Source organism: Pipistrellus kuhlii, unplaced genomic scaffold (assembly GCF_014108245.1).
Source record: "Pipistrellus kuhlii isolate mPipKuh1 unplaced genomic scaffold, mPipKuh1.p scaffold_m20_p_26, whole genome shotgun sequence".
Classification (NCBI taxonomy): Eukaryota; Metazoa; Chordata; class Mammalia; order Chiroptera; family Vespertilionidae; genus Pipistrellus; species Pipistrellus kuhlii.
In genome coordinates, this window is record NW_023425525.1 from 3,712,031 (window position 1) to 3,728,234 (window position 16,204).

General features: G+C 55.0%; 1 protein-coding gene across 2 annotated transcripts in view; it reads right to left on the bottom strand.

Annotated features, from left to right (window-relative positions):
* Positions 1-16,204, bottom strand: part of ELMO1 (engulfment and cell motility 1) — a 274,563-nt gene that overhangs the window by 179,940 nt on the left and 78,419 nt on the right. Inside the window, exons 8-13 of one of the 2 annotated variants that reach the window (XM_036453745.2) lie at positions 12,877-13,028; positions 11,203-11,281; positions 9,937-9,981; positions 8,894-8,944; positions 4,636-4,758; positions 3,031-3,162 (exon numbers count right to left, since the gene is read on the bottom strand). In XM_036453745.2, the coding sequence (XP_036309638.1) occupies positions 3,031-3,162; positions 4,636-4,758; positions 8,894-8,944; positions 9,937-9,981; positions 11,203-11,281; positions 12,877-13,028 (582 nt within the window). The remainder of the gene's footprint in view (positions 1-3,030; positions 3,163-4,635; positions 4,759-8,893; positions 8,945-9,936; positions 9,982-11,202; positions 11,282-12,876; positions 13,029-16,204) is intronic. The other variant, XM_036453746.2, reaches the window with a different exon arrangement.

A 16,204-nucleotide genomic window follows, 5' to 3' on the forward strand; every position in this document is an offset into this window, starting at 1 on the left:
GGCCAGGCCCTTCCTGATATGAGGGCTCAGAGCTCTGCCCACAGCAGGGAGCTGTCCTGGCGGGACCCCAGTCCAGCTCGCAGCGCTGCTGCAAGGCGGCCTCCAGGTGGCGCCGTGAGCCCGTGGTTCCCCAGAGGCTCCTCTGTTTCTGGTTGGCCCCGGGTCCCGCAGCACAGCCCTCTGTGGGGCAGAGCCGCCATGGCTCACTGACCTTCCAGCTTCCCAACTCGCTCACAAAGAGACTTAACAATGAAACTGGAAACGAGAACCAAGAAAAGGGAAACCAACACTCTCTTGGTTACTCTCTGCCCAAGGTCCTTGCTTTTCCTAAAATCACTTTTTTAGCCGAGAGAGGAGGCCTCAGGCGTGGCAAAGGCCTTAGAAGTACCTCATATTAACTTCCAGTTTTTAAAAGCATGCACTGTTTTTCATAAAATACTTATGAAACAGAACGCTCAGGGAACGTGGAGAAGAAGACGGAGAAACACGGACTGTGGGAAAGACGGGCCATGTGAAGGCACGTGAGCTGCCTCCCGGAACTCGGTGACTTCACACAGGACCAGGGAGTGAGGAGGAGGGGGTTCCTACCCCACCCCAGCTCTGAACACTCTTAGAGACCGGAAATAACCCCAGAGCCCGTGACAGCCCGGGTCCCTCACACACGAGCAGAAGGAGAAATGACACTGAACACGTCTGGAATCCAGCTGCCCCCACAAAAGCCACCAGGACTGGGGTAGAGACACAGGAAGATCTGGGGATAGGAAGCCATCGGTGTAAAGATCTAGAATTTTGCATTTTCCACGTGATTTAAATACGCTGGAAATCCAGGGAGCAGCTGAAGGAGGCGGTGAAATGGCATAACTCAGGCGCACCTCCCGCCAGGACATGTGGAATGACTGGGGGCACTGGAATGCACGTGCCCTGGCCATGACATGAGCTAAGGGGGGAAGGATGGAAGAGTTTGCAAAGCTTCCCTGGGGATTTGGAAACACCTTGCTCAACACACAAAAGTGCAACTTGGAAGACACAGGGGGTGAGTAGAATGTGAGCCCCACCCACATTCCCTTGGCTAAATCCCTGGAAAAAGGGCCTGTCAATAAGCAGGTAGCTGAGAGCAGGGCCAGGGCCACCCACACGCCCCACCCCATCATCCACATGCCCCATCATCCACACGCCCCATCATCCACACACACCCCCATCCACACGCCCGATCATCCACAGGCCTAGTCATACACACACCCGGTGCAGGACACTCTTGCTTGGCCCACCAGTCAGAAACTGGCTGCTAAACTTTAAAATAAAAACATAACAGGTTCATCTAAAAGATCGAATGCAGTGTCACAGTTAAGACACAGGATAATGTGGAATAGAAATGATGGGACACTTCTGCCAAGCACATGGCAGACGTGAAGGCAACCTTTGAAAGTATCCAGTGAGAAAGGATGCGCTAAGACTACCACCATGAAAACAGCAACTCAGACTGTGAGATGTTTTTTAACAGAGACCATTCAAAAACATCATCTCTCTGAGCCACTGCCGGTGAAGGTGGAAAATGCCCAAAGCAATCCGGTAACATCGGCAGCCTTGTAAATGTGTACCGGGTCAACGACAGGCCCACCCATCGATCCTGCTATTACACTCATGCATGTGCGGAAACGGGCAGCACCGATGTTCATTACAGACTTGGTGGCAATTTCAAAGCACCGACACTCAGGAAGGCTAATGAGCGGTACAACATCCAACTAAGGAAACTGCTCAGTGACGAAGCCAGCTCCCGGGAACTGATATGAAGAGCAAAGACCATTCCCACGGAAGACCAGGTTTCCCAAACAATGCACAAAGCATGACATCAATGTACATAAACATCAATGTGTGTGTGTGTGTGTGGTGTGTGTGTGTGTGTGTGTGTGTGTGTGGTATGTGTGGTGTGTGTGTGGTATGTGTGTGTGGTGTGTGGTGTGTGGTGTGTGGTGTGTGGTGTGTGGTGTGTGGTGTGTGTGGTGTGTGTGGTGTGTGTGTGGGGTGTGTGTGTGTGGTGTTTGTGTGTGTGTGTGTGTGTGTGTGTGTGGTGTGTGTGTGTGTGGTATGTGTGGTGTGTATGGTATGTGTGTGTGGTGTGTGGTGTGTGTGTGTGTGTGTGTGTGTGGTGTGTGTGGTATGTGTGGTGTGTATGGTATGTGTGTGTGGTGTGTGGTGTGTGTGTGTGGTGTGTGTGTGGTGTGTGTAGTGTGTGTGTGGTGTGTGTGTGTGGTGTGTGTGTGTGGTGTGTATGTGTGTGTGTGTGTGTGTGTGTGTGGTGTGTATGTGTGTGTGTTCAAGCCCTTGCAGTTATCAAATCACGCCTGATGACTGACAATCACTAGAGCCCAATCCTCAGTGTTGTCACTGATGACTGAGGGCACGCTGCCAGCTTCACCCCTGCAGGCCTGGAGCTCAGTCAGCCGAGGCCACACGGAGCCACGCTGGGGCAAACGCAGAGTGAGGCAGATTCGCACTCGGCTCAGGCTGTGTTCTGATTTGCAAGGTGGAAAAGAGACAGATCTTGGAGACGACTTGTTAGTATTCGCAGCAAGACAAAACTTTTAGGAAAATGTCTCTTACATCGATTTCCTTGTGCTGGAATTTCAGGAGACTTGAAATGATGGGTGTGAGCAACCCAATCTCTAACCCAATGAGTCCATCTGTCCCCCTCCACCACCTCCCCAGCACATCCCCCCTCCATTCCAGAGGGAGCCCTAGCGCCTCATGAAGCCTGAATGAGGTCGCGAGGCCCTGGCCCACGGCGTGCGGTCACACTTAATCAGAGCTGGATAAACACGCTCTGCTCCGTATTAGTCACACTTGTGCAAGTTACTCCACGTCGCTGCAGCCAGCAGGGATTTGCACGTGATCCTGCTTAAACCAGCAAAACATCTGGAAAATGTGAAAATGACTCTCAGGCGCAAGTGGACCACACGCTGGGAGGGCCGCGGGCTGCGGCGGAGGCCGCCCGTGGAGGCGGGACGGGCCCCGGGGGGCGGGCGCACTTACGATGAAGCCGAGTTTCTTGTAGTCGCGCGTGTACATGGACTTGCGCTTCTCCATGCTGCCGCTGCCGGCGTTGGGCTCCGGCTCCGCGTCAAAGGCGATTCTTCGAAGTTCGAAGATGATGTCCCTCTGGGCCTGTGCGGTGTGGGGAGAGAGGAGGACAGCGCTGCTGTCACTGTGGGCATGACGTCCGCGGCCGTTCCCTGGGCCCACAATCACCGCGTCCAGGAGCGACGGGGCAGACAGACTGGGGCGCTGTGAGTGGGGGCTCTGCACCCCTCCCCGCCCGCCCCTCGCTGCGGGCCGCCCCGGCTCTGCCATCTGCTCCCGGCCACGGCCACGTCCCCGGGAGAATCTCTCCAGCGTCTGGAGTTCTTAAAGGAGCCCCCAGCATGAGGGGCGGTGTGGCTGGAGGAAGCCAGTTCGAGAAGGCAGGGGCGATGTGCTGACAGAAGCGCCGTGAGGGGCACACAGCGGTTGTGGACAGCATCCCGGCGGTGAGGGTCCCTGCCTCCACTCGGCAGCGCCTCTGCAGAAAGAAACACTCGGAAATGGGGAAGCGGCTCAGTGTTGACCTGTGAGCCAGGAGGCCACAGTTTGGTTCCCGGTCAGCGCACAGGCCTGGGCTGCGGGCTTGATCCCCGGTGTGGGGCGTGGAGGAGGGAGCCGATCTGCGATTCTCTCTCATCATGATGTTTCTATCTCTCTTTCCCTCTCCCTTTTTCTCTGAAATCATTAAAAATATGTGTTTTTTTTTCTAATAAAATGGTAGGTTTTATGTGTATTTTACCATAATAAAAAGATTTTAAATAAATCAAAGGCAGGGTTTCTGAACAGGGAGGCTGTTGGCATCCACACGCCTGGCCCCCTTCACCAGAAGTGGTGAGTGACAGTCCCCCCTGCCGAGAGGACGCCCCAGCCTCCCCATCCCGCTCAGGCGCATGGCCCCGTGCCACGCAGGCAGCCAGGGCGGCCGCACACGCCCATGTGCAGGCACATCTGCGGCCCATCAGGCCCTCCCAGGCCGAGGCGGAGAGCTCCTCTCCATAGCCCCTGAGGCCACAAATGTGTGCCGGCGGCCTCCCAGCTGCTCCCGGACTCTGCCGCCCACCCGCCCTGACGTCCCAGGCCCTGGAGGGCCTCTGTGCACACCAGCCAGAGGCAGGGAGAACGGCAGTGAGGAGCCCTCCTCACCCAGGCGACCCAGAAAGCGGGGTGGCCTGGCCCCCAGCTCCAGGCTGAGCCCTGAGAATGGAAACCACTTCCTCCACCTGAGGCTCAGGCCACGCAGAGCCCTGAGGCCTGTTGTCTGGGAACATAACCGAGGCCACTGCATGGAGGGTACCAGGGCCAAGGGCCTGGCCAGTGGCCACGGGATGTCAAGCTGGCTGATGGAAGAAAGGAAGAACACGCATGGATCTGATGCATAATGAAATAAGCCGTTCATTGTGTTCCCATCCTAGATTCACCTAAAATTTAAATCCAGTCCCCCAAGTTCTGAGATGGTAATAAGTCAATCATATCACTGCTAAAATCTCCTGGTTTCGGAGCAGCCCAAGACACGTTCTCACCTCCAAGAGCCTTCGCCGCTGGGCAGTGAGCACTCACCTGGTCCTGGGGGTCCATCTTGGTCATCATCCTGTCCTCCAGGAGGTTAAAGGTCAGCACCTGCAGCACGTACAGCTGGTGTGCCATCTCGTTGTTGATGGCCCGCTGGGCCCGGATGACATGCTGGGGAGACGGAGGCAAACGGGTCTTTGAAACATGGGGCTACGGTCATTCCACCCGCCCCGCCCCTGGCACCAAGGCGATGCCAACCACAGGCTGAGACCTCCATCCCTCACTGCTAGCTCTCTATCCTATCCCCCCCCACCGCCACCCCCGCACAAACACCCTCACTGAGCTAGGCCTTCCACAGTACTGAGAGCCGGTGCAAACACAGCCATATCAGGAAACCTCTGCCACTGCCACTAGGCCACCCTGGGGCCTGGCATCTGCTCTCCAGCCCCACCAACGCCCAGTGCGGATTCCGCTCCCGGGAGGAGAAGTGTGTCTCCCTCAAGGACTGGTTCCTCTGTGGTCAAACAATGAAAATTACTCTCATATGTTCCTCTCTGTCCTAGACAGCCAGGATGTTCAAAACCAAACCGATGACAAACGGCACTTACTGCTCTGGGCTTTGGGTCCCAGAACATTTATTTTGTTTGCCCCAGTAAGGTTTCTAATTGTTAATGGCCGCACTGTATTGGAATAGGCGTGTGTGTGTGTGTGTGTGTGTGTGTGTATGTGTGTATGTGTCTCTGTGTGTCTGTGTGTGAGTGTGTGTATGTGTGTATGTGTGTGTCTGTGTGTGTGTCTGTGTGTGTGTCTGTGTGTGTGTATGTCTGTGTGTATGTGTGTATGTGTGTGAGTGTGTCTATGTGTGTGTGTATGTGTGTATGTGTGTGTGTGTCTCTGTGTGTGTGTGTGTGTGTGTGTGTGTGTGTGTGTGTGTGTGTGTGTGAGTGTGTGAGCGCCGGGGTGGCTGGGCTCACAGAACTCCTGCTGGAATCACCCACACACGCTTCGCCCAGCCTCTAGCTAAAGTCAAGCAGCGGATAGGCCTCAGGAGAGCGCACTATCTGCGTTATTGTCAGACGGGCACAGGCTGCCCCGCACAGCCTCTCCCACCGAGGTTCCGGTCATGCTCGCACACGGTGGTCTCCCTGAGGCCTCTCTGTCTTTCTCCATAAGGAGGCCCAGGGAAGTGACGGCAAAACCTCGGGGTCTAATGTGTTTATTTCCAGCTAGCTCCCTCATTAGGAACAGTATACGCTCAAACTCCTAAACCTTTAAAAAAAAAAAAAAAAAGTTTTTATTGACTTCAGAGAGAGAGAGAGAGTGAAAGAGAGAGGGAGGGAGAGAAGCATTAATGATGAGAGAGAATCATTAATTGCCTGACTCCTCACACACACACTGGGGATGGAGCCCGCAAGCCAGGTGTGTGCCCTGACCAGGAATTAAAATGTGGCCTCCTGGTTCATGGGTCAGTGCTTAACCACTGAGCCACCCTGGCCAGGCTCATAAACCTTTTAAGTCACAGAACCTCTGAGTTTCTTAAATCTAAGTTTTAGGAAAGCTAACGCCATGGTGAGTGTAATAAACCTGCCCCCTGAGAGGTCCCGGCGCTTCCTGCCAGAATGTTCTTCTCTCTAAAGCATTTTATTTCAGTTGTTACCAGGCTAGGAAGCAATGCCCAGGAGCTCACTCACTGCACTGGGCTGACAGTGGGTCTCCCTAGAGCCCTCACAGTGAATTAACCGCAGGTCTGGTAGCGACTCTGCCTGTGTGTGTTGCTTCTGGAATTTTCCCCCATCAGAAGCGGGATCACCTGTCAGCGGCAGGAGTCGAGCCACACTGGCAAACACACTTACAGTATGTGCACCGTCTACTCCCCCCTGCATGCAGGGACGCTCTGTGGTGGCATCCTCTGCTCTCCACATGGTCCTCTCATCTCAGGGACACCCGCCCGCCTTGGTTATAGGGCCAAGTCGCCAGGGCATGTCCGGGGTTTCCTTTGCCCCCCTGCACACAGAGATCCCTCCCTCCACCCAGAGAGGCCATTCCTGTGGGAAACCTTGCTCATTCCACTTCCATAAGCAACACATTGCCTGTGTTTGGCTGTGGGTCCCGCCTCTCAACCACCATTGGGTGAGGGAAGTAGTTGGCCCCGCCTCTCAAACACCATTGGGTGAGGTTGGAAGTGGGTCCCAACCTCGAACCCCATTGGTTGAGGTTGGAACTGTGTCCTGCCCCTCAACAACCATTGGGTGAGGTTGGAAGTGAGTCCCGCCCCTTAACTACCATTGGGTGAGGTTGGAAGTGGGACTGGCCCCTCAAAAACCACTGGGTGAGGTTGGCAATGGGACCCTCCACTCAACAACCATTGGGTGAGGTTCAAAGTGGGTCCCACCCCCAAACAACCATTGGGTGAGGTTGGAATTAGGTCCACAAGGCAGGACACAAATTAACTACAGAAATACAGATCTCTCTGAACAACACCCACCTTTAGGCCCAGCCCTTTAGACTAGTCCCGCCTCCTCCTCACTGCTCATGCCCAATCTACCCTCAAAGACAGGGGCAATTGTATCATCCCAAAGCACTCTTCCTCTTCCACATGCCTTCCTCCCCCTCCAAGGAGGCACTATGTGTCCCTCCCCCAATGCTCAGACTGTGGAAAGGGAATTACAGCCAGTGTACAGTACAGACCCTGGCAGACACCCCAGGGTCCTGGAGACCAAGGCCAACATCACCAGGAATCCACAGATAAATCGTGTTGGTGTCATGTGCCCTGACTCTGTGCAATGAGCATGCTCCACACACACCTGCTTGTGGGCTCTTCCTCAAACCCCAGTCTATTATGAAGAAAACATCAGAGAATCCCAGAGGAATCCTTCCAAACACAGGACCAGCACGGTGCAGCCACACCCGGCCCAGGGCGGCCCTGAGAGGGGGCGGCTAAAAGCTTGGAAAAGACAGACAAGACAATGAAAGCTGGGTCTCGGTGGCATGCTGCTTCCTGAGAGACAGCCCTCAAGCCCACAAGCCAAGTCTTTATTTTGTAGCAGATGCCACGAGGCAAAGTAAGGACTTGATCAAGATGTCTACAGCATTCTCAAGGGTTTTGATCCTACTCCATTGCATGCACCTGATCAAACTTTGTTTACTTGCAGCTTATATCACTCAGGCACGTGGGACCACGTGTTCAGACCATGTGTTCAAGATTACAACTCTAGCTGTTGGCTATCTATATGTGCTGGGAGGCTCTGCCCTCCAAGCTGGGACTTGCACGTGGCCCTGAGAAGACTGGGTCCTCTCATTAGTCCTGGTCTTGAACCTGTCCAAATGCTGTAGCCCCTCTCCACACAGCACCCTCCAAACTCATCAAGGTCATTAAAAACAAGGACGACTGAGAGACAATGCACAGAGGGGGCTGAAAGCTGTGCGGGGTTCTGGGTAGATCCTCCAACAGAAAAGGGCTATTAGTGAAAGACTAGGGAAACACAAGTCTATAGTCCAGTTCAAGCACGGCACCTGGGTTCACTTGTTAGCTGGAAACAGGAGAGACTAGCTATGCAGACCTGTGCACAGGAACCCTATACTCACTATGCAATTGTGGGGTAAATCTAGAATCATTCCAAAATAAAAAAGTTTCATTTTTAAATAGGTAATTAACAGCTCTGGCCAATTATGTTCAGTGGTAAGAGCATCAGCCCAAAGACTGGTTTGTGGGTCCCGCCTCTCAAACACCATTGGGTGAAGTTGTAATTGGTTCCCACCCCTCACCAAATATTGGGTGAGGTTGCAAGTCAGTCCCGCCCCTCAACAACCATTGGGTGATGTTGGAAGTGGGACCAACACCTCAACAGCCATTGGGTGAGGTTGGAATTGGGACCAACACCTCAATAGCCATTGAGTGAGGTTCAAAGTGGGTCCCGCCCCTCAACAACCATTGGGTGATGTTGGAAGTGGGACCCAAACCTCAACAGCCATTGGGTGAGGATCAAAGTGGATCCTGCCCCTCAACCACCACTGGGTGATGTTGGAAGTGGGACCCAAACTTCAACAGCCATTGGGTGAGGTTCAAAGTGGGTCCCACCTCTCAGCAACCATTGGGTGAAGGTGGAAGTTGGTCCCTCCCCTCAACTACCATTGTTTGAGGTTGGAAGTGGGACCTGCCTATCAAGACCCATTGCATGAGGTTCAAAATGGGTCCTACTGTTTCCCCACAGAAGTGAGTCCCAGAACCAGCCACGACTAAAACCCCTGGACGAGACACACCATGCACCAGCCCCCTCCCCGGCCCAGCCCATGGCCCAGCACTCACCGTGAGGATGATGGAGCGCAGCTGCTTCTGTGCCAGGATGTTGGCCATCTCCTGTGGACGGAAGGCACCCCATGAGAGCCGAGGTTAGAAAGGTCCACTCCGAAATGACTAGCCCCGGGGAGCCTCCTAACGGGGCGTCAGCAGTATTTCTTGGGGACGCACAGAGGCAGGGGGTTCAGGTGACTTTTTGAATGTTCTGTTTGGCAAACAAGGCCATGTCCACAGAAAAGAAAGGAGCCCTGGTGCCTGCCATCTTTTCTCCCTTTTAAGGCATGTCTTCCTCCCGGGACAAGGTGGGTGCCAGGTGCACCCTGAGCTCTCCAAGGAAAGAAGGTCCCCTTGGGAGGGGCTCACTGCTCCTGTCTCCTCTGCACGTGACTCAGTGACGGGCCTCACCACGAGCTTCAGCGGTAGAGAAGCATCGCTTTAAAGATCCAGGTCTCCCTTTCCTCTCGGCCTGTGCAAAACCAGGGAGCGATCGGTCCGCACCCCGGCACTCAAAAGCAGTCTGTGCGAGGGAATGGGTGGCCGGCCCGGCCTCGGCCAGACACCTGGGCAGATGCTTGGCCATGGAGCCCACACTGGGCACTGCCAGCCCGCTCTGCTGGTCACGCTGAGGGCCCCGGCTGCCCGGCTGGCACACGGGCCTGCGGTGACTGTAGGAGACGGAAGGAGTCCCGGGTGCCCTTTCTTGATATTGACACGTGGGCACTCGGGAGAGTTAACAGTTGGACGCAATCTTGTTGCCAACATTCAAAAATGGAAATACTGCTGGCATTCAGGAAGGCGCTGGGGGGTGGGGTTTTGGGAGGATGGAGTTTTTAGTGTTGCTACTCTTGCCAAGTAGAGAAGAACCTCAACCAGGATTCAAAAGCACAGCCACGAAGTCCAGGTTAAAAAAATAAAAATAAAATTAAAAAACTTGCAGGAAGCGGGGAGAAGGCAGGGTGTGGGGTGGGGGTCAGGACGGGGCTCAGGCGGGGTGCGCGGGATGGAAGGAAAGCTCGGGGCTGGCTTGGTGCTGAGCGGCGCTGGGGACTTACAGTCAGAGGACACTCAAGGATGTCCACACTGCTGTCCACACCAGCCTGGCAGCCAGGGCCGCCACGGAAGGAGAGCAGGCGGGAGAGAGGAGGCGGAGAGTCAGAGACACCGAGAGGCGCAGCGTGGTTAGTGCCCGAGACCCGCTGCTCGGCGAGGATGGCATGGAAGTACTGCCAGGGCATGGAAGGGCTAGAGGTCATGGAAGTCGAAAACTAGCTAAGTCCTCTTCCCACTCTTCCAACCGCAAACCAATGCACCCGCACCTCTGAGCCACTCCCGCACCGGGCCAACCAGCCCCGAGAGGAGGAAATCCTACATGGAAAACGAATCCGGAACCTTCATCTTTAGTCGCTGGCCTCACAAACCGGACAGTGAAAAAAGCGCATTTAAAAAATACAATTCTTGACCCCGTGGCTAGTAGCGTGCTAGCTTTCTAAACTCATCTGAGCCAACGCTTTGGTAGCCGTCCTAGAGTTCCCAGCGCACTTTCTGATGGAAAGATCTCACATTTCCACCAGTGTTTCCGCAGACTGGTGCCGGAGGTAACCGGTGTGTTACATTGATGTGAGAAACATGACTGCGTTCTGAGGTGTGAGCTAGATCTCAAGACAAAAACTACTCCCTTCACACCCCTCTTGAACGATGCTTTCCTCAGTTGAAGAAAGACCCGGGATCGACAGAAAAAGGAGGGTCTCGGAGGGCAGGTGTCCCATGGCACACCCAGGGAGCAGGAGGAGGAACCGCCCGCCCTCCCAGCCACGTCCACGCGCGGACAGCAAAGAGCCCCTCGGAGACCTGAGTGGTGGTTCGACCCGTGGCACAGCCTGTGTGTTCTGTCTCCCGTCCACCCTGTGGGCCCTGGGGCAGAGCTGACATCTCTTAGGATCTCAGTTTCCTCATCAGAAAAGTGGGCACGACGCCCTCCTTGCCCTGATGAGCAGTCAGCGACATGCCAAGGTCACAGGGCTTCCTCCCCGGCTCCCACGGCGGCCGCAGGGCTGCCATGGGTTTGTCTGGGGGGTGTCTACACTGGCTTTGTTTGACGAATTGCTCTGCCGTGGGGACATTCCTAGCCTTGTCCCTCAGACAGGGCCTGCGCGTGCCCCCTTGGGCCCCTGGGTTTGGGAAGGGTGCCAGGCTGGCCAGCCAGGCCACAGAGCAGCAGGAGGCCCAGGGAGGGCCCGGGGTGGGCGGGGGAGGCTCTGTCTCTGCATCAGCAGTTGCCATCCCTGGGCACGGTCTTCAGACAAAGAAATGCCACGTACCTGCCTCCTATCGTCGGGCGCCTTCAGGAACAGGGCGTTGATCACGGCGATGGTGTAGGTCTGGATCTCCTGGTCTGTGCTGGGAGATGCAGACAACACGAAAAGTCAAGGAGATGTGCCTGCGTCAGAGCATGGTCAAGTTTATGGCCCCCTCCCCCAGAGAGGGGAGAGAGAAAGGCAGGCCCAGAAACACAGGGGCACTGGGAACGTACTTCCATCTCCACGAGGCTGGAAACAGTGGTGAGGGGGCAGTTACGGCTCGAGAGCCGCAGTTTGCTGACCACTGCATAGCCCATCAGACACACACTGTGAGGGGAGACCACCCGGAGAGCACAGGCGGCCAGCCGGCCTCTCCCTCCTCCTCTGCTGGGAGGAAAGCGCGCACTCAGCCCAGCTGGCACCTGTGAACCAGGAGGTCATGGTTTGATCCCCGGTCAGGGCACAGGCCTGGGTTGTGGGTTCCATCCCGTGTGGGGCCTGCAGGAGGCAGCTGATCAGTGATTCTCTCTCATCATTGATGTTTCTATCTCTCTCTTCCTCTCCCCTCCTCTCTAAAATCATTAAAAATATATTTTTTAAAAAAGAAAAGTGAACTCAGTGGACATAACCCATGTGTGTGTGTATATCTGTGTGTGTGTGTGTGTGTGTTATGTGTGTGTGTGTGAGTGTATCTGTGTGTGTGTGTGTGTGTGTTTTCTATCTGATGCATGAAGTACATCTGGGAGGAGACTTGGCTGTCCCCAAGTCCTAGGCTTATTATAATGGAAACGGCTTTGTCTCCTTGGCAATGACATTACATATTCTAAACATCTACTTCCAAAAAGAAACTTTCTAATGACAAGAAGGTCAGGTTTTATGTTTACACATTGGCTTTGCACTGGGATGAAATCAGAAATTGCAAATGGAGTGCAGACCTAATGGGAGCCCCCTGGGAAACAGTGAGGAAGGAAGGAGAGCTCAGGCGCAAACGGGGCAGCTCTGAGCTACTCGCGCAGACCATTTTGAGAGGGGGCCCTGGGAACAGGCCTTGGGCAGGATGAAGGTCAGGCCCTGGGCACCCGCCTGGCTGGGTGGCGTTGGACGAGTTCCTGGCGTGTCCCTAAGACACGGTTCCCGCATCTCAGCTCCGGGGAGGGAAGCAACACTGACCCCAGAGGCCGCTTTCGGAATAAAGTGAGGGGATGTGCATACGACCCTCAGCACAGCGCGTGGCAAGCAAAGAACTCGCCGCTGAGAGGAAGTGAACTGTGGACGCCCAAATGTGCCCTCCAGGTTCAGAGAAAAGAGAAAAGACAAGACTCTGCACGCGCGGGGGACTGTGAAGCGCCCTAGAGAGGATGCACGCAAAAGCGCCCTTTTAGAGCACGTGCTAGTTTTCCCCGAGGCCACAATCTATTCTCTCTCATCGCTGATGTTCCTCTCCCTTCCTCACTGAAATCAATAAAAACAGGTTTTTTTTTAAAAAAGTAAAACTGTGGCTATCTTCTAACACTGATCAAAACTGCGTGCCTCCTGGGGGCCAGGCACTGCGGCCAGCACTGAGCCAAGAATGGGCACGGCGCTCACCAAGGGGCAAGCACCTGCCATTGCAGTGCCACGGGGCCCAGCGGCAGACACGTGTCCCGAGCATTCCATGCTGCGCCTCTCCCTGCCCAGGGGCCTCGGCACACTTACCCTTGCAGATGGGGGATGAGCTGGCCGATGGTGATCTCCTGCGCCACCTTCTGGTAGAGGTCGTGGCTGTTGAGCACCATGGACTCCAAGATGGCCAAGGACCGCTGCAGAATGGAGGTGTCCATGCCGGACTTGTTCACGAAGCTCGCGATCTGAAAACCCAAGCGGGACACAGGTGACCGCATGCGGTCAGCAGGGCAGAGAAGGACAGAGGGGAGCGAGTGCGGGGAATCCTGAGCTCCGACAGGAAACACCGGACCCCGGGGGTAAAAAGTAGCCGCAGGGACAGCGGGACAGCAAGGGGCCCACGGAGTCAGCAAGGATGCTTGATGGCATTACACAAAGCGCCATGCACACCCCATTCCTGCAATTCCCATTGTAAGCACCTTTTTCAGGGGGACAGCTTCAAAGAATGATTCTGTCTAGTTTTCCAGGATTTATCTGAGTTTTAGCTTTTGGAGCAAATGATTTCAACACATACAACAGTCTCTACGTATGCAAGGGGTACTGGTTCTGGGACGCCCTCGGATAAAACCCGTGGACTCTCAGTCCTCTGTGTGTAATGGAGCAGTATGACATGGAACGGTGTTTGCCCACGGGCCTCAGCAGGCTCTGCCTGCACGCCCCTGCAGCTGAGGGCATTCAGCACAGGCCTGGTGCAATATATGCTTTTCACAACTTTCTGGAATTTCTTCCCCCGGATATTTTCTATCTGCGGCTGGCTGAATCCCTGAATGTGAATCCCATTCATACGGAAGACCGACTGCGCAGGGTGAGGCGCCTGTGTTTCTCTGAGACAGTAATTTCCACACATGCAGCCATTTCTCTCCCTCCCCAGGCCACTCCATTAAGCACAAATCACACTTGTCGACACAATTCAACTGGCAACTTCTCCGTTGCCGGCTGCCGGCCTGCAGCCCCTCCGCGGAGCACGCATCCCCCGCGCTCTCGCTTATGTGGTTAAAACAAACTCTCCTCTTCTCCCCAAAGGTTAGCAAACAGGAAGGCCTTCAAGGTAGCGGTGTGAAAAGTCAGCATCACAGCTGAAGCTCTGAGATGCATCCCCTAAGGAGTTTATCGCTCAGGCCTCCAACGTAAATCACACCATCGGGGAGACACCAAGTGAGGGTTAGCATAGTGGGCCGCGTGCAGGCTTTATCTCAGAGGCCTCTTCACAAGTTATTCCTGGCTGGTGACAACCCACAACCAGGGCTGTTATCACAGCAGCATAATGGCCGCTCTCCTAACAGCTGCATGCTGTGTCCTGTGACGGACGGGAGCCTGCTGTTTCCCCATGGACACTAATGTCCCCCTCCACGCCGCCCGCGACCGCTGCTTCGCATCCAGCCCCACACCAGGCAGAAGGCAGGCGTCCCGGCAGTGGCTGCGACCATCCAGCTGTCTCCAGCCCAGCGACTCCCTGGTGAAAGCAGGGGTACCAGTACCGACACCCCCTCCCCCTTTCCCCACGTATGTCTGGATCTCAGAGGGTGTGAAATAAATGACGCAAAATACAGTAACATTACAACTTTATATTCCAAACGCCGTTATTTTATAATATAAAGTGCAGGAAAGAATATGAGACATTTAAGATGCTCAAAAGGACTCCGCTGGCCCATCGCCGACTACTTTCGCCCATTTCACGGCCAATAAACCTCTCCAGACGTGTTTACTGGCCCTGGAAGCCCGCCTTCCTCCTCGGTCTGCTCCCCTGGACCACCTCTGGCTGCCAACACTGACTTCTTTCCCAGGCGCCTTCCTCTGAGGAAAGCCCCCTCCCTCTCTGTGCTCAGGCTAACCCCTCTCTCAGACCTCTTCCAAGCAGGAGAAAAAAGCCGCCCTCTCCCTCCCCTATTCCCCCATCCCCCCTTTCTCACTCCCCCAGCTCATCGGGTGCCTGTGGGCAATGGAAGCACTCCCAGAGCCAGCCGCTCCTGGCCTCCGCACTCCTCTCCTCCCCCCATTCCCCTTTTCTCATCTCATAAAGCTGCATGTCTCTCTAGGGCTCCCCGGAGAATTTCCCACCTGAGAGCCTCCTGTCCGGCTCCCGCCCCACCGCCAGCCTCCACCCTCCCTCCACTCATCAGTCACAGGCATTCCCTGTGGCCACCAAACAGGCTTACGCTGCCCTGAGATCTGAGAAGAGAGAGGAGCAAAACCCACGTGATTGCTAATTTCAAGAACCTTATAGTCTAGCAGAGATTTTGCCTTTAAATATATATATTTAAATATATATATATTGATTTCAGAAAGAAGGGAGAGGGAGAGATAGAAACATCAAGGATGAGAGTCGTTGACTGGCTGCCTCCTGCACTCCCCCTAGAGGGAATCAAGCCTGCAACCCGGGCATGGGCCTGACTGGGAATTGAACCCTGACATCCAGTTCCTAGGTCGGTGCTCAGTCATATATAGCCACACCATCGGGCTCTTCGCCTTGAACGTTTCTGAAGCTCCATCACTGTACTCCTGGCCCACTTCGGCGACAAAGTGTGACCCAGTCAAAGCACAGCTTCCAGAAAGTAGGACTGCAGGGAGAGGAAGCAGAGGTCGGGGGGCAGCAGTAATTACACACTCTGCTTCCACTCAGTGGAAAGGTTACCCCAACACAACAGAGAACACCTGGGTGGCTTCAGAGCTAAGGGCCATCGCAGTGCGTGAGTCAGGGACCCAGATGATGAAAGTCACGTAACCCCCTCCAAGCGGCTCCGGACGAGGTCTGTTCTCCTCTGCGCCCACAACGGCAGCGCACGCTGGGCGCCCGGGCTCCTGGCGGAGCTGGAAGCCCCCGGCAGAGGCCTGTAAACCTCGCACATTTCTAAGAGGCAACAGGACTGGGTGCGTGTCCGGCGCTGGCAGCTGGGCGGGGGGACCGGCCTCCTGCAGAGCCGGGCCCAGGGCTCCGTGTGCGGCTCTCCTGCCAAGAAAGGGCCCCGGTGCTGTGTTTGGCGAGGAGAGAACCAACTTGTACTTCAGAAAAGTTCTGGGGGCCTGGGGAGTTTTTATTTCCATTTCTTTTTTCTCCAGGCCTTCCTGTCCTCTCCTTAAGTAGCCAGGTCTTTGAAACAACTACATGGCCTGGCCAGTGTGCTCAGAGGGTGGGGCGCCGTCCCGGGCACCGAAAGGTTGCCAGTTCGAGTCCCAGTCAGGGACATGCCCGGGTGGTTATGGTAGGGGGTGTGCAGGAGGACGCTCACTTTCACATTGATTCTCTCTCTCCTCTCTCTCTCTCTCTCCCCCTTCCTCTATCTCTAAAATCAATTATAAAAATATTTTTTTAAATTATTACATACTGACATACTGGCATAAAAAAATACATTACAGACTGGCA